At 37.4% G+C, this 23,343-nt stretch overlaps 1 protein-coding gene across 1 annotated transcript in view; it reads left to right on the top strand.

The window, feature by feature from the left end:
• Window positions 1-23,343, top strand: part of LOC148371618 (F-actin-uncapping protein LRRC16A-like) — a 74,951-nt gene that overhangs the window by 24,409 nt on the left and 27,199 nt on the right. Inside the window, exons 4-17 of the mRNA XM_088326160.1 lie at window positions 4,291-4,350; window positions 5,109-5,230; window positions 6,917-7,014; window positions 7,138-7,208; window positions 7,303-7,376; window positions 7,469-7,544; window positions 11,990-12,078; window positions 12,406-12,500; window positions 13,728-13,814; window positions 15,628-15,731; window positions 16,887-16,964; window positions 17,721-17,797; window positions 19,468-19,572; window positions 19,643-19,712. Of these exons, the coding sequence (XP_088182286.1) occupies window positions 4,291-4,350; window positions 5,109-5,230; window positions 6,917-7,014; window positions 7,138-7,208; window positions 7,303-7,376; window positions 7,469-7,544; window positions 11,990-12,078; window positions 12,406-12,500; window positions 13,728-13,814; window positions 15,628-15,731; window positions 16,887-16,964; window positions 17,721-17,797; window positions 19,468-19,572; window positions 19,643-19,712 (1,206 nt within the window). The remainder of the gene's footprint in view (window positions 1-4,290; window positions 4,351-5,108; window positions 5,231-6,916; window positions 7,015-7,137; window positions 7,209-7,302; window positions 7,377-7,468; window positions 7,545-11,989; window positions 12,079-12,405; window positions 12,501-13,727; window positions 13,815-15,627; window positions 15,732-16,886; window positions 16,965-17,720; window positions 17,798-19,467; window positions 19,573-19,642; window positions 19,713-23,343) is intronic.

The following is a 23,343-nucleotide window of genomic DNA, read 5'->3' as shown; positions in this document are numbered from 1 at the left end:
GAGCTCTTTTAAAACGACCAAATGCAATGATTAAAAGGGTTTTTTTTTTTAGGCAGTATGAATTTTCAACTAGTCTCATTCAACAAGTATTTTCTGCTTGATCCAAGGGTGTAGTTTTACCATGAACGGTAGGGGACGTGTCACAGCTTACATTGAGCATTCATTGTTTTGTTTCCACCAATAATATGTTATCACTTTAAAATATGCACCATGTCCTCACCAATACCGAGAAATCACCGTTTTATCCCACCATTAATGTGTTATCACTTTAAAAATATGCAACATCCCCACCAATGCCAAGACCAAACCTATGCTCTTGGCTTGATCCTTCCAAAGCTGGGATTCATACACAGATTTTAAGTATAGTGTAGGGTGGGGTTGAATTCAAGCGAAGCACTAAGCCGTTGTCACTTTTTTGGGTATTTCTCTGTCATTGAATAACCCCCTGGCAATTGAGTTTTCTATTTGCATGCATCTCAGATTCCTCAACTGCATTTCTTTGTAAAGCCAATATTGCCCAACCCACTTTTTTTAACTCCAATCTCCACTTGAACATTTTACTCAATTATTAAATAGGGTGATTAATTTTAAATGCATAGTGGTGCTACAGATACATTTAGCTTATAAACCTGCATGCAATAGTGGCAGATGGGTTGGAGAAAAATGAGCCAAACCTGCAAACAGTAGTGCATACGGACATCTCTCAGCAGAATGTTTTTTTGTTGTTTCCTGTCACCTCCTGTGTTTCAGCATGTTCATGTAACATTGGCTTGAAGTCAGTGGTAGCAATATGTACCACATTCTGTGGCATGCTGTTAATAATTAGAATGAGGAAAAAATGAATTTGTGTAACCACAACAGCAAAAAGATTCATTACTACGAACAATTTACCTTCACAACCTCTGCTCATAAAGAGATCACTGAACAGTGAGCATAGTGATTTAAGTTCAAATATGTTGAAAATGCAAGTTTTTGTTCTGCTTTCTCTGCCATTTTACTGGCATGATACAAAGTGTTTTAATTCAACTCGCATAACTATACTTGTTGTATCGACCGTGTATCGAGCCTATTTATTACGAACAGAAACAATTGTTGTGTTCACCAATGAGAAAGTTATTTGATACTTTGTTTCCAATCTACAATAATCTGCTCAGTTAAAGCATGAACCGCTCATCATAGCTTTTTGTGTTGCATTGTTGGGTACTGTAGACAAAATATTAGATAGAAGGAAATACCTTTCTAAAACATGCAACCCTCCACCAACCCCCCACGCATGCACACTCACGCACGCATTCACAAAAGCAGATACAGATGGCACCAGACAGCCTACTTTTGTGACTCCCCCCTCTCATCTGTGAGCCAATCTTCAAAAAGTCAAATCCCACTTGGAATTGTCTGTTCTTGGTTCCTGACCTGCCTTCAGGCTTTGTGTATGGTTGCAACCAATCTGCTTGCTTACTTAAATGTGAATCAACGGTCTCGAGCACTGAGATCTTCCCCCTAACACAGTGCTGATATTTCATTTGATCCATTTACATATAAAGGTAGTCTAAGGTTTTTTTTCTGTTGTGCCATTATACGGTTTGTTTTACACTTAGATTTTGTTATGTTTGACTTTTTTTATGAACAAGACAGGAGACAAAAGACTGTTTGAACTTATGTTTCAGACATTTTACTCAGTCTGTAGACCCGGGGTCTGGATCTCTAATGACTCAAAGAGCCATAAAAGCAAAATATTTTGATTTTATTTTTGGGAAGAACCACACCATATATTTTAAGACAAAATTCAATAAAACCGCTAAACCTGCTCTCCAGACAAAAGTTTATTCTTCAGCACATTTTAATTCACTGTGTGGCATTTGATGATTGAATAAAATGTATTTTTACTTAAGAATAATGCCAGAGCCAGTCCCCCAAATATCACCCTTAAAATCTTGTCTCCCTACCACAATTACTGGATATCCATGAAGCTCATTTTAACCTTCATTTTGTTCATAAATAATGCTTTCAAGAAGGTGCAAGCAGTTATTTTGTGAAAACATCACAATATTCTGCAAACGAGGATCCAGACGTATTTACTTTCGGCGCAGACGGCGTAGAGCAAGAGACAGGAGGGAGTGCTTGTCCTCTTTTCATAGCTCCACCCATCCCTACCGCTTACCCAATCAAATTGCTCTGGGTGCTCTTCTAGTGTTTTGGAGTATTTACAATTTGTTATCCGGATTTGCATCATATAGTGTCTCAACAGCGAACAAGGAGTATTTTAGGAGCTTCCATATAAAGGATTTCTAAGTGACCTACTGCCAAAACAGCCTGTTGGTTTGACACTCTGACCGTATACTGTAGTTACAAATGTGCTCTATACAGGGAGTGCAGAATTATTAGGCAAGTTGTATTTTTGAGGATTAATTATATTATTGAACAACAACCATGTTCTTAATGAACCCAAAAGTCTCATTAATATCAAAGCTGAATATTTTGGAAGTTGGAGTGGGGCTTTTTTAGTTTTAGCTATTTTAGGAGGATATCTGTGTGTGCAGGTGACTATTACTGTGCATAATTATTAGGCAACTTAACAAAAAACAAATGTATACCCATTTCAATTATTTATTTTCATCAGGGAAACCAATATAACAGCTCAACATTCACAAATATACATTTCTGACATTCAAAAACAAAACAAAAACAAATCAGTGACCAATATAGCCACCTTTCTTTGCAAGGACACTCAAAAGCCTGCCATCCATGGATTCTGTCAGTGCTTTGATCTGTTCACGATCAACATTGCGTGCAGCAGCAACCACAGCCTCCCAGACACTGTTCAGAGAGGTGTACTGTTTTCCCTCCTTGTAAATCTCACATTTGATGAGGGACCACAGGTTCTCTATGGGGTTCAGATCAGGTGAACAAGGAGGCCATGTCATTAGTTTTTCTTCTTTTAGACCCTTTCTTGCCAGCCACGCTGTGGAGTACTTGGATGCGTGTGATGGAGCGTTGTCCTGCATGAAAATCATGTTTTTCTTGAAGGATGCGGACTTCTTCCTGTACTACTGCTTGAAGAAGGTGTCTTCCAGAAACTGGCAGTAGGACTGGGAGTTGAGCTTGAGTCCATCCTCAACCCGAAAAGGCCCCACAAGCTCATCTTTGATGATACCAGCCCATACCAGTACCCCACCTCCACCTTGCTGGCGTCTGAGGCGGACTGGAGCTCTCTGCCCTTTACCGATCCAGCCACGGGCCCATCCATCTGGCCCATCAAGACTCACTCTCATTTCATCAGTCCATAAAACCTTAGAAAAATCCGTCTTGAGATTTTTCTTGGCCCAGTCTTGACGTTTCAGCTTGTGTGTCTTGTTCAGTGGTGGTCGTTTTTCAGCCTTTCTTACCTTGGCCATGTCTCTGAGTATTGCACACCTTGTGCTTTTGGGCACTCCAGTGATGTTGCAGCTCTGAAATATGGCAAAACTGGTGGCAAGTGGCATCTTGGCAGCTGTACGCTTGACTTTTCTCAGTTCACGGGCAGTTATTTTGCGCCTTGGTTTTTCTACACGCTTCTTGCGACCCTGTTGACTATTTTGAATGTAACGCTTGATTGTTCGATGATCACGCTTCAGAAGCTTGGCAATTTTAAGAGTGCTGTATCCCTCTGCAAGATATCTCACTATTTTTGACTTTTCAGAGCCTGTCAAGTCCCTCTTCTGACCCATTTTGCCAAAGGAAAGGAAGTTGCCTAATAATTATGCACACCTGATATAGGGTGTTGATGTCATTAGACCACACCCCTTCTCATTACAGAGATGCACATCACCTGATATGCTTAATTGGTAGTAGGCTTTCGAGCCTATACAGCTTGGAGTAAGACAACATGCATAAAGAGGATGATGTGGTCAAGATACTCATTTGCCTAATAATTCTGCACTCCCTGTATATATACTGGACACTTCCATTATGAACTTTAAGGTTGGTTTGCTTCACGTGCACTACAGTATCCTTTTGCTCACTCAAATTCGAAACGACATCGGAAACCTTTGCAGTGGTGAGCCAATTTTGTCTCCGAGCCATACGTACTCATTAAAAAAGCCATATATGGCCCGCGAGCTATAGGTTCCCCACCCCTGCTGTAGACATTTAGTCACTGTCAAGTCTTGTTATTTGACAGTGCTGAAACACAGTCATTAGTCAAGCACTGGATTTTAAGCACAGTATGTCCAGCTGTAATGTTTACCAAATGCTGCACTGTCCTGCGTAGTATTTTACCCTCACCAACCATTTGTTATATTTTGTGTCTAGGTGGAACATTCCTTTAATTACCTGGAGATCCAAGGAATTACCTGTAACAAAGCAAAGCAGGTATAGATCATCTCAAGTACATCAAAGATAAACAGAGCTGACTGTTTGGTTATATGATATGTCAACTTCATACCATTGGTTACTTAAACCCACCTGGCACACAAGCCTAGAACTACTTCCAGAAGAGGGGGGGAAACATTTGTGAGTGGGTTATATGCTGAAGTGGAGGATTTGTCTATTTTACATGAGGGATGAGTGGTGTATCTGTAAGCTTAACAAAGATTTGTCATTGCATAACTCAACTATATCAGTGAATCATATGCTGAAATACACTACAATCCATCTGGCAAGCTCTTCACTTTACCCTCAGATGAGCCTTCCCCTTGATCTACTTAAACCATGGGATAATCAGTCACTTTAATATAAATTCTTTTAGTCCAACCTTTACAAGACTCAACTCAAAATCCTTTTAATATTTGGACTAATAATGCTGGATACAAACTTACTTTGATGTGCAATAATTACTCGCATGTACCTGTGTAACAAGCTAAATTTAAGCAAATGCTATAATGGTGAGCCATCTTGGAAATTGCGTGAGTTTTTTTTTTCTTATATTGAATCACTTTGTGCATAGACACATTTGGCATTAATGTGGCATATATTAACAGCCTGTATTAAAACAGATTCTAAAATTAAGATTATAGTGTTAAATGAAATAGAAGGGATTATATATCCACAATTGCCTTTAAACCATTTTTAACGCTATCACAGAAGATCATCATAATCATATGATGATTGAATATTCTCTTTCCTATTAGCTATTCGTGGAATATGAGCGAGGTTCCTTCTCACTGAAGCTGGTCTCCACTGAGGAGGTCAACGAGGTGGTTGCGCATGTCGGAAACTGTCTGCTCAGGATATGTCCGGGTCTTTCACCAAGGTGACTCAAACTATTTCCTGAATGACTGAGTGAAACAAAAGTATTCACATAATCACAAACCACTGCTTGCCAAGTTTTTTTTGGCAGCAACAAATAACTTTTTAAAAACAGATGTATACATAAATTCATGGTGATTCAGTTACTGTTTGGCCGTACCGTGTCAGAAAGTAGGAAGACTTGTTGATTTTTATTTTCAAAATAATTGCTGAAACCATCCGCCTTGAAAAAAAGAGACACCAAAAATGGTAAATCACCTTGGCTTATTGGTATTATAGACAAAAAACATCCAGATGGATGACATGACTAATATTATGGATGTGAAAAACGTAAAGTAAAATGTAATGTTGCAAAACTGAAATTATAAAACCGTGATGAAATTTTTTTCCAATGTAAAAACAAGTAATCCTTAACAATGAATTGAATTTCCATCAGATGTCCATTTTTGGGTAACTCTGCTGTTTTAAAAAATCCTTTGTTGTGGTCCAAAAATCTATATCAGTTCAATTTATCCATCTCAATTGCGAATTTGCTTTTTGTCATCTAGCTTAATCTCAGTCCATTAGAATTAGAATTGTCTTTATTGTCATTAATAACAACGTAGTGAACATTGCTTGCAATTAGGCTAGACGTGGCACTCCAGGATAAATAGATAAAAGAAGAAAATGAACTTTGCATAACTTGTAACAATAGTGGAATGAAAAGTAGCACAATGACATTTAGCAACAATGCAAAGTCCATCAAAATGTAATGTTGAAAAACTGAAATTGTGAAAACTTGGTGAAATGTCATTCTAATAGTATAAACATGTAATCCTTGACGATTAATTTAAAGATTCATCACTTGTGAATCCATTCTTTTGTACCTCTGCTGTTTTAAAAATACAGTGTTGCACTTCAAAAATCTATCCCCTCAATTCATTTGCAAATGTGCTTATTGTCACCTAGCTGGATCTCAGTCCATTGGAATTGTCTTTATTGTCATTGATAACAACGTTGTAAACATTGCTTGCAATGAAGTTGAATGAGGCACTCCAGGATAAACAGATAAAAGAATAAAATGAAACGTTTCAGGGCATTGATTGGAGCTTGGGATAACTTGTAACAACGATAGTGCAATGAACAAAAATGTATTGTAACAAAAGGGCAATAAAATTAATTAAGTCTCGAAAAGTCGTCGAATAAGCTTTAACTACCCCATAGTCAATGCAACTGTCAAGACATACTTTTTCACAGTTTTGTGCGCTTGTTTATGGTGGTGATGGCCTTGGGGAACGACTGTCTCTGAGCCTGTTTGTCCTTGTTTTAAGGGACCAACAGCACATACCAGAGGAAAACAAGTCAAAGAGGTGGTGGCTGGGGTCAAAATAGTCCATTCTAATGTTGTTGGCTCTGTTGTCCTCCAGACTGGGCAGAGGGCAGCCAATGATTTTCTGGGCTGTATTGATTGTTCTCTGTATGTTTTTTTTCCTGTGCTCTGCCGTGCTCCAAGTACAGTATACCGCACAGTGACGCCATTTGCCAGAATGAAACACCAAGCAATGTTTTTGGTGTTTCCTTAAAAATGTTATTTTCAAGACCGAATTGAAATCAGTTTAGTGTTATCATAATTCTTGTAGAATTTTTGTATAATATTACAATTTTATTCAATATCTAATCTAGTAAAAATCTTGTTACTTTCTCGTGCCAGCAAAGTGATGAGGAAGCTCACAATGGAGCCTGCGGAAAGACTGACCTCGCTGCAGACATTGTGGGAGAGCAACAAACCTGCTGACCCAGGACCATGTGGTAAGGAGAAGGGACATCACAAAGTTCATAACTTCATCCAAAAATAACACAAAAAGAGATCAAATTTTGCACTTTCTTCTGGAGCTATTCATTTTATATTGTCTGTTTGTGCTTGTGCTGCAGGGGGCTTTTCTCATATGTACAGATGTGTTTGTGACTGGCTGTCACTGCCATACAGAGAAGAAGTCCAGTGGGTCAGTATTGTTTCTCAGGCTATTGCACTTTGTCTGTAATCAAGCCTTTTTCATTATGTAACTCGTTCAAGTTAAAGAATGATTCTTATCCCAGGATGTTGACACTATCTATTTAACGCAAGACACCAGAGAGCTTAACTTGCAGGACTTCAGCCATTTAGAAAACCGGTACATCTTTTTAAATTGGTTCAGACTCATCGAAAATGTAATGAGACGGAGGTGCCTAACCCCTGCAATCCCTTTTTTGTTGTGTTTGTCAGAGACTTGGTTGCCATAATTGCAGTCCTCGAGTTTAACCAGTGGTTCACCAAGCTCACCACAAAGGACTACAAGTTGGTAAGCAACCTTTTTTTTACACATTGATTATGTGTTTGTTGATCCAGAGACTGAAAAGCAGTTGTTGTTTTATTTTCTTCTTTCTTTTCTAAGTCGTCCATCCATTACACCCTAAAATAGCGAAAAGACAGTTATCAAGTGGTAAATTGCATTTCTGCAGGTTTATCTTTGCTGAGTTAAGAACCCACATCAAATTGTCAACATCTTTCCTGAACTGTTTGTTACGGGGTCCACATTACAATTTTGCTTTTAAAGTAGCCTAGAATTTACCCACAACGTTTCTGTAAAATAAAGAAATTGTTGGAATGAGGCCGTGTGAACCACTTTTCTTGAATTCATTCACTGATCCAATTTTATCTACAAGAACAAGAACATTTTCCATAAACAAGTCAACTATCAACAAAGTAGCCATAAATGAAATAAACAATTTTCCTTTGTGAAGTTCCACATGTGTTCATATATTGCATTTTTTTAAATATTCAAAAGTGCACACTTTTCCACAATTCGTCTTTCTCGCATATAGTAATGAGGTAAAACGGAATTGGCTACATTAACCTATCGGAAGTCTTTTAAACCTATTCAAATTCAAAATGTAGCTCTCATTCTCTTCATTCAAACGGCCAAGAATAATGCTATATACATGTCGATCCCTATCGTGTAAATCGTTGGTGTTAAAAAAAAGTATAGCTGTAAAAAATATACTGTGTGTTGGATATCAGGCTTTGTGAACCACTTTTCTTGAATCCATTCACTGATATGATTTGGGCAGATGAGATTCACGCCGTAAAGCACACCGTTCAACAGATTGTTTGTTAATGCTACATGCATTGCAACCTGGTCATACTTTTTATTTTATGTTATACTTTAATTATTTTATATCTGCCTGGTCATCCTTGAAGGGGGATTACCTGTTGTGCGGTTCCTTCTCGAGGTTTCTTAACTTTCCTCATACTGAGGTTTTTGAGTTTTTCCTTGCTCTCATGTAGGTTTTAGATCAGAGGATGGTGTAATAATAGTATGTGGTTTGCAATAGTCTGTGGTCTGTTCTGGTCTGTGCAGCCCTTTCAAGTCAAGTCATTTTTATTTGTAAGCTGCACAGACTATTATTTCAGACTATTATTACACAATCCCCTGATCTGAAACCAACATGAGGGCAAGGAAAAACTCAAAAACCTCAACATGAGGAAAATGAAGAAACCTTGAGAAGGGACCGCACATGTGGTAATCCCCCTTTCAGGATGACCAGGCTGCAATGGATGTTGCAAGTACAAATAGTACAGAGACATGTCAACTCCTTGACACTCCTTGTGATTAAGGGCTATACAAATAAACATGACTTGACTTGAAAAAGGTTCCTACCCCTATGACAACACGCTGCATCAATTCTCTCTAGTTTTCAACCATGTACATAAATAAATAAAAACAGAGAAATTGTGTTCAATACTTTCTCAAAATAAAAAGGTTGTGTACAGAAGTGGTCTTTTATCGTTTTTTTGAAAAGCTGTATTGATTGTTTATGAAAATAGTCCGTTTTTAGGTTTTATATGGTGTAGATGGATTTTGGCTCAAAATATGATCCAAGCAATTCCACTTTTATTTTTCTAACATGCATAATTTTTGAGTTTTTTTCACTTCCACTCTTGTTCCCACAAAATGAACCGGCATTGTGTCCTTTATCTCCCACTTTTATCTATCTTATGCCGTTTGACTCTGGATCAGTCAAATGTTGTCATGTGATAAGACTTCCAAGATTGTAACTAGGCAGAAGGACACAATAACCCCCCTGCTGGTCTCTATTACAAACTGTCTTGTCTTCAGGCTTCGTGTCGTCTCACCAGTTAGCATGCTGTGCATTCGAAAGTCCAAACAATTATCTCAACCTTCTTCTTACCAATTCCTTTGTACTGCGTTTAATCCTTTTCCGCCCCACCAGGCCTTGATGTGCATATTTTAGCCTCAAACATTGGCCGGAGCTCAAATGTGTAACACACGCTTGTTCGAGCCCATCTTACCAGATACGACATTTTCATCAAGAACAGGAAAACTATACATATTATTCAATTATTTTTGTGTGCTATCTATGATAGTCAAAGCGGTTCATAACTGGTTAGTTTTCTGATAAAAATAGTAGGTTGATTGTCTTACACAACATATCAAAGTTAGAAATGAATGAAAAAAAATCTTGCCCTAATATGTCTGCTAATTTTGCATTGCTTACTCCCCCCTTTACTATAAAAATCTCACATGTTAGATAATCTTGATCATTTGAAGAATTGTTTGATAATTTGAAAAAAAAGCATGAGCGGAATTATTTGTTTTATCAAACGATGTAGCTCATTGGTATTTTACTTGTGTTAGATTTTAAGGTTTAATGAGATGAATTATACTATAATAATAGGTTAAATAAGAAAGATAGGCAAGATTTTTGTTTAATGTACAAAACTATTCATGGTATGCTTAAATGGTCTAAAATCTTGATATAAAACAATAACAATCAAATCAACATTTGTATGTAAAGCACTTTCCAGACAAAGAATTTCAACTCAATGTTGCTGTATAAAATATTTAGCGTAGAATAAGAAAATAAATACCCTCCTTTTTTCCCCACCCAACTACCCAGAACACAAAAAATACAGACACACATAATGGTCAAATAAATGTTTTTACCTCATCATAGAATGGGATTTCCTTGGTCTATCTGAAAAAAGTCTCGTTTGATTAGGTTGCTGGGACTAGAACCTGAGATTGAAACAAAGGCGTTAGATACCTTAATGAATGTGTGGCTTGCATATAAAGTCAAATTTCCACTTGTCATTGGTTCAGACCAGCACAAAAATAGTTTTTTTGTTCTTACTATTTTATTCAGATTTTGTTACACTACATTTTCAGGTATTGCTTACAGGCCTCTTTCATTATAACCCCTTTCCTGTGATTTATAGTTTCACAGCATAAACATTCAAACAACAGGCTCTTTCTTCCATCTCTCCATCTTTCTCCCGCTCACTTCGCTTTTCTGCCCTCCTCCCTGTTTTCTCTCACCGCCTGTGGGACAATGTTGCCAGTGTTTTGGCTTCACAAGCACTGTTGGCCCAGAGAGGCAGCCCCTAACGGCAAAACTGTCAATTACCGAGAAAAACAAACAGCACAATGGTTCAGTAAAGTCCTGGTATTTCAATGGAAAATACTTGCAGACAGATAATTGGCATTTGGCTGTAAAAACCTGAAAGTCTGCATGAAGGAGTAAGAGGCAGAATCCAGTGAACTGGGTCAGTGAACATTGGGACTTCCAACTGTTGAATTTTTTATTTTGTCTAAATTGAGTGCAGTAGTACAAACAATTTTGTCCTGCCCAAATCTGTTATTCCCACATATTAATTGGCTGCCACTATCACATATTAAAATGCTTACTATATAGCATATTTTCCACACAATGAGGCGCACCAAAATATAAGGAACAACATTAAGAGCTAGCATACGTACGGTACATATTAATGCTACCAAAATTGCCAAAAGTAGTGGCTCTGAGAGCACCAACACCTTTCCACTAGCCTACCAGTTCTACAGATGACATCGGAAATGGCATTAGAGCTTATCCCATCATCACACTATATTATGACTCGGAGCCACTGATTTGCAATTGCATTCTGACACGTTAAACAGTCTCTCTACTTCTTTAACTACATAAACATGATGTAACTGGTTAATATGTATGCGTACTTAAAATAGCTTGTTTGGCTAGTATTTTGTTGAAATACGTTGTTTTCTCCATTCTCTGTTTTCTCCCAACATTTGTTGGTGAAGAAGTAAATAGACTGTTTAACTTGTCAGACTGCAATATGCAATTCAGTGTTCCTTGCACCGTGGGTAAAAATAGTGTGGTAATGTGATGCGATATAATGCCTTTTCACATGTTGTTTTTACCACTGGTGGTCTAATGGCAAAGTGTCTGCTCTCTCACAGCCACAACTCTGGATCAATTTCCGTAGCACACAATGTCATGCAATTTAGGTCAGCGTTAAACATCGTTATGATTATTCATTGCACAATATCGCTAAAATACGGTAACATACTGTGAAACCCTGAACCTTGTACGGTAACTAATAACTGTTACGCATTCCTAATCTTATCCGCCATATTCTGTGGTATATAGGGTGCACTAGGTTATAAGGTGTATACATTTCTGGCCAAATTGTGGTTTATATGTGTGTTCATTAATCTTTCAAATACAGTAACACAAAGCAGGTTTTCCAAAATTATCCTGTTTGTTAAGATCAATCTGTTTTTTCAGCTAATTGTATTTCAGTTGATATAATTAATTGATAGCTTCTGAGCCAATCTAGGTAAAGTGTGACTGTGTTTTTGAAGAATAACTGAACATCTTTAATACGGTAATCGGTTCATATTATCATCCTTCACGCTTTTCTCAAATGTGTGTATTTCCCAAGTCTGCAGATGTTTGTGAGCAGATTCTGCGAGTGGTTTCTCGCTCCACTCGACTTGAGGAGTTGATGCTGGATAGCGCAGGTCTCAAAACGTGAGTGAAAATGTCAAGACACTTGACTCACCTCATGTTAGAAAATTTTACAATGGTGTTGTTTGTAGAGCTTTGCTGGTTTCAAAAGTTTTAACCTTAAATTTAACTCCTTAAAACAACCTTGGGCAAAACGTGTACTGCGGTTTGGATCCCGGCACACTCCCTGGTTAACATAAACGACTTTCGACCCTTTAGTATGTCTGTTTTTTTTTTGGGGGGGGGGTTAATTTTTATTTTTAGCTTAGACTGGTGACTCTTACAAGTGTTTCAAAAGCGAACAAGTCTTTGTCAGGCACTCAAGATGTCTTTTCTCTTTCCTCCCATCAGTGATTTTGCCCAGAAATTGGCTGCAGCCCTTGCACACAATCCAAGCTCAGGACTCACCACCATTAATCTTGCCAATAACCCACTGGAGGACCGAGGTATCAAACATTTGTTTTTCAGTATTTAACTATCTATCCATCCATTATCTGCACAGCTTATCATCAGTAGGCTCGCGGGGGCACTGGAGCCCATCCCAGCCATCTTTGGGCAGGGGACACCCTGAACTGGTTGCCAGCCTGTCGCAGGGCACACAAGGACAGACAATTCGCTCGCTCATTCAATCCTAGGGACAATTTGGACCGGCCAATTAACCTGAAATGCATTCTTTTGTAATGTGGGAGGAAACCGGAGTGCCCGGAGGAAATCCACGCAAGCACAAGGGAGAACATGCAAACTCCACATAGGAGGTTTGATCTCATGAGATGAACTGTGCTGCACACGCGCTATCCACTGCGCCGCCGTGCTACCCGTATCTAACAATGTTAGTTAAATATTTAGTTATGCATTAACGCATTTTTATTTGCTTCAATGTACAATTGAGATATTAAACTTTTGAATTAAATGAATGTTTGGCTTTGTCAGTTGAAAAAAGGAATAGACATTAATACAGGCTCCGTCAGAGGGGGCATGGTCAGTTTGCCCTTGGAAGTTTATTTATTTATTTATTTTTAACTTTCCACCCAAAAAAAGTGCAATTACACTTCCACTACACTAGGGAGCAGTGGCGCTCTCATTGGCGGTGTATTGTTTACGGATAAGGAGACAGACTTCCGGGGGGTTGTTCTTCTTTTGGGGGCGTGTGACAGATATTAATTGAGAAGCATTGCTTCAAAGGGACATTGTATATTTTTTATTTCATCAGAAAAAAAACATTGATTTGAATAATAAGCACGAAAGAATGAACTATCATATAAACATGTTTATTTTTTTTAATTTTAGTTAAAAAAAAACAACATTTTTTTTACATAACATGAGGCTCACCTTATCCCCCTCCAAACCGAAAACCTTGTTTAAGGCTGGACAAAAAAAATGAGCTAAAAAAGGTGCAGTTTTGTCCCCTTGACTCTCCGTAGTTTGTATTCGTCCTTGTGCTTTGTAGCAGGTGTTTTTTGTTGCACTACACAATACAGCTAGTTGTCGGACCTTACCCAGTGTCCCTTTAAGAAATACAATTTAGAAGTTGCCAAACAAATTTGTAATGCCAACTTACCCCTAAACACAGAAATGTTTATTAATAATAATAATAATGTATTCATTTTTGTCGCCCTAAATATAATTGGAAAAGTCAACTTGATACACTATTTCAATCACATCTTTACTTGCAGGTATTTCCTCCCTTGGTGTACAGTTTGCCAAACTTCGTACAGGGCTCAAGCATGTAAACTTTTCTAAAACCTCACTGTCACCTAAAGGTATGTGCTCTTTTTTGTCTGCCACAACTATTGTATTTGTGTTTAAAAGTTATTGGAGGAATACATTATCATTGCTGTTATTGTACATTTCCACATTCAGATTAAGAGTTTGCATGTCTACAAATTTACCCTTGTGGAATATTTGATATGTGTTATATGTGTTTGATACCTCTGCAGAATGTAGTTTATTTGTGAGATGGAGGGAAAATAAATATTTGGAAGAAAAAAAACAACTTGGGGCTTTCAGAATTCAGAGGGTTTTGTTCTTTTGTTTGCAAGTCTTGACAATAATGGTTTGTAGATAAGATTTAATCTTGGTTTACCATCAAAGTAAGCGCTGCAACACTAGATGTACTTTTGTGGGATGCACTGTAAACAGCTTAGGCCTTGGGCAATCAATAAAGAGCTATCATTTTCCACAGTGCAGCGTTGCTTCAACTGATCTCTACTCAGCGGCTATGGCTTGAGGCTCGATCTATAATCCTAACTCCCAAATGGCCAAATGCTTAGAACTGTATGGAGGTTCCCACTGGTGTTGGAAATTTTTCAAAGAACCAGAATTTTGGATATTACTTTACTGAAGCCTCTGTCAAACCTTAAAAAAGTGAGGTTCCAAACCATTTGATTTCAAATTTAATACAGCAATAATCCTTTTTTTTTTTTAATCGTCAAACATTCTATGTTGAGCTGCCCAAAAGAGCACTATGTTCATTCCAAATGGTATCCAAACATTAAATAAAAAAAAAATATTCAGGTTTATTTCATAAGTGAATAGAAGTTGATTAATCAATTATTTGAATTAAATCATAAGACTGTCTTCAATATGCAACTGCAATGATCCCTCGTTTATTGCTGTGGCTGGGTTCCAAAAAAATATTCGATGGGTTTTTACTTAACGAAAGTAGAACACAATACAAATCTGGTAAGTAGCAAAACTGTAAAAAATAATCTGAATTATAGCCGGGGTTCATACGCTATATTGTTTATTTTGCTTGGTAGAAAATCCCTAATAATAGTGCCCCAATTTCACTTTTTGAGCTGTGCTTTGTATTTGATTTTTGTTTTTCTCAAAGATGTTTGACTATTGTTAAAGGTGGAACAACAAACCTTTACACAGTAAAAAAAAAAAAATTGATTTAAATATTAAGCAAAAACACACGAACTAGCATAACCATGTTAATTTATTTCAAGAAAAATCATGGGTCGATAAATTTGTATTTCTTACTCACAGTGGAATCCTTTCTAGGATAGTTGTCATTTTCTCCCGGCATCGCGCCGCCAAGCTCTGTCGTGTATAACCGGCCCTTGCTTGTATCGGACAACACAGGGCCATCAAGTGCTCAAATATTACACATTGGGGCTTTAAGATTTGCAATTCAGCATATTCTATATTCATTAGCTTGGAACTTTCCCCCAACAAAGTGGTAGAGCTCATGTAACTTGCTGCCAAATAAATCAATCCACAGTCCGAATCTGGTTCAAGTCCCTTTAACAGGGATTGTGTGAGTCATACGATAGATGTGACACGGGTCAGCAACTCGACACGTAATACGTCAATGTCATGCACAGACCAACCGTCGATACCCTTATCGTGTTCAATACCAATGTAGCCGTCAGAGTTGTTGCTGATTATTTCGGCAGAGATCGTTTTATCACACTGATTTTTATAAAGAATGTTATGCATGCCTTGCTTTTTCTTCACTGACAATTCATTTTCTTCAATATTCTGTATAAAAATAGATATGAAAAATGTTGATGCAGCCTCTGCTTATGTGTGTGTGTGTGTGTGTGTGTGTGTTATGTTGTGTTTCAGGCGTGAACAGCCTTTGTCAGTCACTGAGTGCCAACCCATCTATCCCCAGCAGCTTGGTCCATCTGGACCTCTCAGGGAACATCCTCAGAGGAGATGACATGCAGGTGCCTAACATTTCTCCTGTTGTAATACACAGTGCAAACAAGGGAAATAACACATCAATTTCAGGTACAGATTCTGTTTGTAGCCAGGCAGCAAATCAGTTTTTACAGACAAAGCTGCTGTCATAATTTGCGCTATGAGGATAAAGCAAGGCTGCTTTGATTAATCTGAAGAAACAATTGTTTCTTATGAGAAAATCAATTTGAGCTTTTTCTTTACATGTTATTACATGGTGGAGTAAAATGTGTTCTAAAAAACACGTATTTATTTGTGTATAGAAAGCACTCGTGTATAACGCGGACCCCTAATTTTTTATTACAAATGGGTATAAAATGTTGTTTTACTTTTTATTTGCTCAAGCAAAGCATTGTAAGGGACAAACATTGATTATTTTAATCATGGCTGCACATAATCTATTGACAATGTTACCTATGAACACTATACCAACATCAGGTTTAAAATATTTTCATGAAATGTCAGATTAATTTTCAGATACACTAAATAGTTCGGCAGTAGCTTAGGAGGTAGAGCGCTCGTCTTGGGATCAAGTGTTGCATGTCGAAGTGTCCTTGGGTAAGACACTGAACCCCTAACCCCAATAAGCAGGTTGACGCCTTGCATGGTGTGTGAGTGTGTGTGAATGGGTAAATGTGAACTTTGAAGCACATTGTAAAGCGCTTTGGGAAGTCTTCATTGACTTGAAAAGTGCTATATAAATGCAGATCATTTCATCTTGATGTGCTTTTTTTTTTTTTTTTTTTAATCAATTTGGCTGACTTTCTGTTTTCTCAATTCTCTAACACTTGTTTCTGGTACCGTTAATAAAAATAATGTGATAATAAGTTATGTAACGTCTTTTCGCCAGTCATCTATATCTCTGGTGCTCTAGCGGATAGAATTTGGCGCTCCTGCCACCGCAATCTGGATTGGATTCACATTGCATCCAATAATTTACCATTCTGGTCAGCAACATTTTTTGATTAATCAATCATTGCACAAATATGGTATTACGGTTACACTTCGTGTATAACGTGCACCCAAACGTTAAATTCTTTTTTATGGTATAAAAAATGCTTCTTGTACACAAATACATTAGGTAATTAAGAATATTTTGGCTAATGCTTTTGAGTTAAATGTATTTTCCCCCTGCTTTATAGCACTTCTACAATTTCTTAAGCCAGCCCAACCGATTAACAACCCTGGATCTCTCCAACACTGACTGCTCATTGGACCAAGTGAGTGACAAATACAAGACAAAAGGGAAACTTCACATTCTTAGGATGAACATTTATTCTTACGATTGTTCAAGAACTAACTTTTTTTAACATGATGTACATTTTTTTTTTTACTTTTTGTCTTTATTAAACTGTGATTACTAATGCCTTTTAAAAGGAAAAAGCTTTTTTTTTAATCAGGACAAGGGCGTGGATTTTGTCTTGATATTGATGGAGACATAGCTCATTTTTTAAAGTTATCTCATTATAGTGGTAGTTACAAAACAATAATAGTTCAATATTGGTGGGGACATGTCACCTCTGTCCACACCAAAACCTCGCCCTTGCATACAGAATTAGGACACTCTTACTTTATTTTGGTTCAGCTATTTCTGAGCTAACTACAACACTATTGATTTGTCTGAGAAACAGCCAGCTGTCAGTCTGTCACAGATGCTGATGATCCTGCTAATGAACCAAGAATACACAGATGCTTATTTAACAAGATTATTTAAGTCATTTAATGCATTTCCTGTTAAACAGACAATATTTTAGGGAAATCTAGGTCTTTGAATCTGCTACTGTATGGAAGAGGCCTTATTTTGATGTGCTTAGTTGTAAACATTATCTAAAGTTAGTGTTCAGATGTGTGAGCTGTGCTGTTATAGAAAGTGCCAAGATAGTACCAATAATGCATTTATTACAAAAGTATCAATGTATTTGAAAATGTGTCCTACTTTTTAATGCAATAATCTTTTTTGTAATTACATTTTCTAGGTTTGTTCTGCTTTGTTACGAGGCTCAGCCCAGCATCTGTCTATACTCAACATTTCAAAGAGTGTCTTTCCTCACAGGTAAGGGCCCCAGCTCTAGTGTTGGACAGACAAAATCCTGTTAGCAGACTTTTCTTTCCAAATATCTTCGCCTTTTCTTTTCCTGTCTGACACCTACTGACGAATGGCCGTCATGACAAACTGACAATCATTACATTTTAGGACTTCTAATGTATGTAACAGATGGTCTAGAGCGTTTTAGACCCTGTCGTGTAATCTCACTGAGTCTCAAGAGAGTTGACAACTTCATCAAGCAGTGAAAAGAGCTAATGTTGAGGGTGGCCTGGGGCTGTTGACTGTGGAGGAAAGATGAGCAGGGGAAGTAGTGGGACAGAATATCACTGGCCAGTGTTCTGTCCATTACTAAAGTTGAGATCTCCTTACAGGGACGGTGTGTGCGCCTCCTAGTGGTAAATTGTATGGGCCTGCATATCCTATTATTTAATGCTGACTGGCAAGGCAGCCATTAAATAAAATCCTAAAAAAATGTGGCCTTTGATATAAATAAAAATGAAGTCCCATTTTTAGGCCTCAGGAATAATAAAGGTTTTAAACCCAATGTAGAAGTGTGTCATTGCTTAGTATCGTAAATGAGTGCAAAACTTACCACACTAACAGCAGCATCTTCAATTTTTTTGGTCTTGTCCTTGGGTTGGGTTGGGTTGCTCTGGATACTAAACCAGGACGGTGCAAATATTTTTCAAGGTACTGTACAGTCAATGCCAAGGTCCGACTACTCTCTGAAGAGTAGGAGGACGATTTACACAGACAAAAAATGCAACCAAATGATGTAAGTGTTGTATTCGAGTCAGATCAGGATGTCTCTACTGTTACTGGTAACCTTTGAAACCAATATCAGCATGCATTTTTTTTTTTTAGAAAACCCTGGTCGAAAAATCCATGTTTATTTTTACCTGAGCCCCACCTACAGTGAACTGACATAATTGTTCCGCAATCTTGTTACTACGGGTACCCAAAACCTCGTGAAAGGGTGGGTAAAAAATATTTATAATTTTTTCACTTTAACTGTCCGTAGTTCCGTTTTTTTTTTTTTTTGCACCCCTTTTTCCCCGGATGCACAACACAATACAGCAACATCAAGGGGTCAAAATATACACACTGTCCCTTTAACCTGTGCATAAGGCCATAGGGGGGGGCGGACAAGATTTGTTTTAAAGGGTCTTTTATTGTTGATATTGATCAGGGGTTGGGAACCTTTTTGGCTTACTTAGGGACTCTAAGTAGCAAAATATACATATATATATAATATATATATATATATATATATAATTTATTTAATCTTTTTCCCAACTAATGATTTAATTAGTTGCAAACACTTTTAAGCATTGAATTTATAGATTAATTGTTGCAGCTCCAATTGGTTTTATGACAAAATGCGGCAAACCGCCAAATCAGCTCTCTAGACAAAATCCAATTTTTCAGCACATTTCATTCCACCGTGTGACATCAAATGATTTTATAGAATTAATGAAACAAGAAAGGTGCCAGAGCCTGTGTCCCATATCAAATGTACCACTTTAATCTTGTCTTTAAATCTGTATATTCAGAATTTTATCTCCTCGCCATATGTACTTATGAAAACAGCCATATATTGCTTTCGAGCCTTAGGTTTCCGACCCCTGATACAGATGCATGTCATGTTTTATTTTTGACTGCTTTTGTGTGTTTAGAAAAGGCAAGGAGGTGCCGCCATCGTTTAAGCACTTCTTCAGCAGCGCCATATCTCTAAGCTCGGTTAACGTTTCGGGAACTAGGCTGGCACCAGATGTCCTCAAGTAAGTGAAGCACAACAACAACAGCCGCCTAATCGATCAGTTTTTTAAATATTTTATGTCCAACTCGTAGAGCTCTCCTGTTAGGCTTGGCTAGTAACCCAAATGTGAAGGACGTGTCACTCGACCTCAGCTGCTGTGAGGTGGGATTTGCCCTCATTACACAACAATGCAGCCAATTGACTTATGACTAAGCCCCGCCTCCTTTAGTCACTCTTAAAAAACATTCGACATTCTGTTAAGAGCGCTATGGCTAGTGACAAAGTAGGAGAGATTTTGCATTAGGCAATTGATACTTTTTGGGCCCAGAAAGATCACACATCATCGCCAAAAGGGCCTGAACTATGTATTTGAGGGTAGTATTAATGATTTTTTTTGTTGAGAAGTTGATGAATAGCTTCATCTTCAGGCAAAAATATACAGGTCACAATGTAAACGGAAAAAGCCTCAGCTCGTTGTTACCACCATCTTAAATAACAAGATAAAGAATCTGCATTGTTCATGCACTGCAGGGCAAGAAATTTAATTTACCTTCAACTAACTAACCTAACTTGACGTGACTTGTAACAAAAAAGGCTTTGTTATTGCTACTAGCTTTTATCAATCTAAAGCTAGCTTAAACCTCCATGTTAACCACGATAGTTCTTTTTCACTCATGTATGACCAACAAAGTACAAAAACTAGTAAATAACAGGCCACTGAACTCCCAGTAAACAAAGTCACATGATGTTAGCTAACGTCAGCCAAATGTTAGAAATGTTAACGTTATAAATAACTTTATATTTCTCTCCAGCAAATTGACAATATGTTGCCTCAAACACTACGTCGACTTACAGATGTGGACATCCTTATTAACTTTAACCATGTTGAGATGGTGCTCTGGACGACCACATACCAGACACGATTTAGATGTGGCCTACAGCAGAGAATGTCTGACTATTGGGTTGGCTATGCACTGTGAATGTCTCAATACGCTGGAGGGCGGGGCTTAGCCATAGGTCAATTATTGGCACATCGCACTGTGATCCTCTTCCTTTAACACTTTTTAGATTTTAATCTCTGTTCTCAATACTGCAATAGTGTATTTTTGAAAATTTACTTTTGAATGCTTTTGGTCAAGTGCCATTTTCACCCTTATTTGGGTGGGTGTGACACCTATTTATTTGTAACTGATCTTCCTTTGCTGGACTAAGCTTTGTACCAGCAACTCCAAAACCATTTGAAAGACTTGTGACATGGCAGCGGGTATTTTCAAATACCTAGCAGACAGTGGGCAGAGTTGGGGATGTTGGTGCGGCTAATATTCCCTGCTTCTACTCATACACCAAAGATGTTTCATCTGTGAATTTCTGAGAAGGAAAAAATAGACTTTCTGCAGGTTAAATAGGATCACCAAAGAGTATGCATGAATACAAATCACACGAGAAAATTTGTTTCCAGATAGCAGTAGAAATATTCTGTCCTAAAGCTTTGGAACTTAAACGAGGCATTCCTGCCGTTATTTGATTCCCTAATGAGCTTTTTGCCAAATGCAGTCTTCCAAGTAGCATGCACAAGAAGCGGAGTGCACAGGATGCAAATGTGTCAGCAGGGTGCAATTATTAAGCATCTTTCTGTTGTTGCTACTAATTGTTGGCTTGCGTTTGACACGCTCTTCTCTCCTCTTAATGCCTCTGTAGCTTGGCCATTGTGTAAGTACCTATAGGCTACCGATTACTCATTACCAAATTTTCTATTTTATTTGCATGTCTGGTTCATTTTTTTTTTAAATAATGTTTGGATTCTTTTTTAAATCATTCCTGCACCAGTTAACCATCATGTCGTGTAATTATTTGTGTTTTATTATCAGTTTCATTTTATGAAGTTGTCCCTTTGGCAAACCTACACATAAACGGCTTGAATATTCGCTACAATTGCGTTCAAGGAGTATGGTGTCCAAATCTGAGTGCTTTTGAAGTATTGTGTCTCAAGGCTGAGTAATCCAATAGTTTTTTGTTGTTTGTTTGTTTTCAATCAATCAATCAAGCAAGCCACAAATCAACATGCAATTGTTTATTTAAGATAACATGTTAAACCCCCACTACAACTAAATTACTTTTTTGTTTGTTTTTGGTTGTTTGCTTGCTTATATGAACGTGTAAAAACCTAGTAGGCAGTGACTATTTTGGTGTTTTCTATGTTTGATATCTCCTAAACCGTCAAAAATTATTAAATCTGTTGTGAAGAAACCTGTAGGAACCAAGTTAATGTTTTTTCATTGGATGCCTCGTGTGATGATAATGGTAATTACAATAGATGCACAATAACCCTTTTACCAACCGGCACCAATAATCGATACAATACTGCCTCTAGGGACTAATACCAAGAACTGCAAAAACATTTTTTAAACTTTATGCTATATTAATTTAAAAAAGAAATGTAAAAACATTCAACCTGCAATATTTTGTTAAATGTCTTTATTTTTGTTTACGACGTATTTAACATTACATTAGCTCAAAGGTTAACGTGTTTCCGAAAAGTGTTTGAGACACTAGGTTAGCTTTATCATTCAATCGACCAATCAATAATGAATCCGTTTGTCAATATAATAACTGACTGATGTAAGTTTAGGTTTTAGATCAGGGGATGGTGTAATAATAGTCTGTGGTTTGGAATAGTTAGTCTGCGCAGCTCTTTGAGACTCTTTGTGATTAAGGGCTATACAAATAAACATGACTTAATGTAAATTAAAAAAACACTCTGGATTAATTATTTATCGACTGAATTATTACAAGTATTTTACTGTTTTAATGTTGCTGATGATGGCAGGCAGTCAAATATCCTATTTCAAAATATTAGCATATCAGGAAAAAGCATACTAGTCTGTTATTCACCAAATTAAAACATCTCACTATTAGCATTCAGCCTCCAGACTTCCCCAAATTTGCTGCCAAAGGTTATTGCTCGACTTTTCATTGCAGTATTGTTACCATGCACTATTTTTCATTGCACTATTATTAAAACTTTGTCAGTATAAATATGCAACATAGTGCTAAGAGACTGGCCAGTCTTTTATCCTATTTTTTTCTTTAAAGTCCATTACATGTTTTACCCTGGATTACCATGTTTAATCTTGTTGCTTACACTGTTTTACCACAGCATTATCTGTAAAAATTAAGACAATTCAATGCTATTGCAGAAAAGTCGCTTTGTGTCGCAATTGCAGACACTTGCTTATTCCGTCAATCTTAATCATTTGGAATCTGTAAACCTTGATTAAATCAGCGTTCAAGCATAAACTTACATCAAGGAGTCCGACAAAGAAAGACTTTCTATAAACAATCCAAAACTCACTGTACTCACTAACGTTCAGAAGCCCATGCAATCACAACAGCGTTGCATACATCCTGAGCAATGCTCAACAAAATAATGGCTTACCTCTTGCATACCTCGTTTACATTACAGAAAGGTAGAGAGGAGACATGACCAAGTTTGACCACAGCTTCAAAGAAAATCGTAATATATTATAATGAGAAACATAAATACCGGGACTCTATCCAAGAAATGTTGTTGGCTGATATAATATTTTAGTAATATTTAAGGCTGCCAACTGTGACGTCTATCGGCCCAATAATTATTGTCAGGGTTCCCCCAAGCTCTTTAGCACTTGAAAAAGTCTTAAATTTGATAACCGCAAATTTAGGCATTGAAAAGGTCTTAAATTTTGTCCTCAGGTCTTAAATTGAACTCTCAAATGTCTTACGTGCCTGATATAGCTTATAACTATGTAAGAAG

The sequence above is a fragment of the Urocampus carinirostris genome, chromosome 2 (genome assembly GCF_059441175.1).
Source record: "Urocampus carinirostris isolate Australia breed hairy pipefish chromosome 2, RoL_Ucar_1.0, whole genome shotgun sequence".
Classification (NCBI taxonomy): domain Eukaryota; kingdom Metazoa; phylum Chordata; class Actinopteri; order Syngnathiformes; family Syngnathidae; genus Urocampus; species Urocampus carinirostris.
Note: the sequence above shows the minus strand (reverse complement) of the source record. Positions and strands in the feature narration are given on the sequence as shown.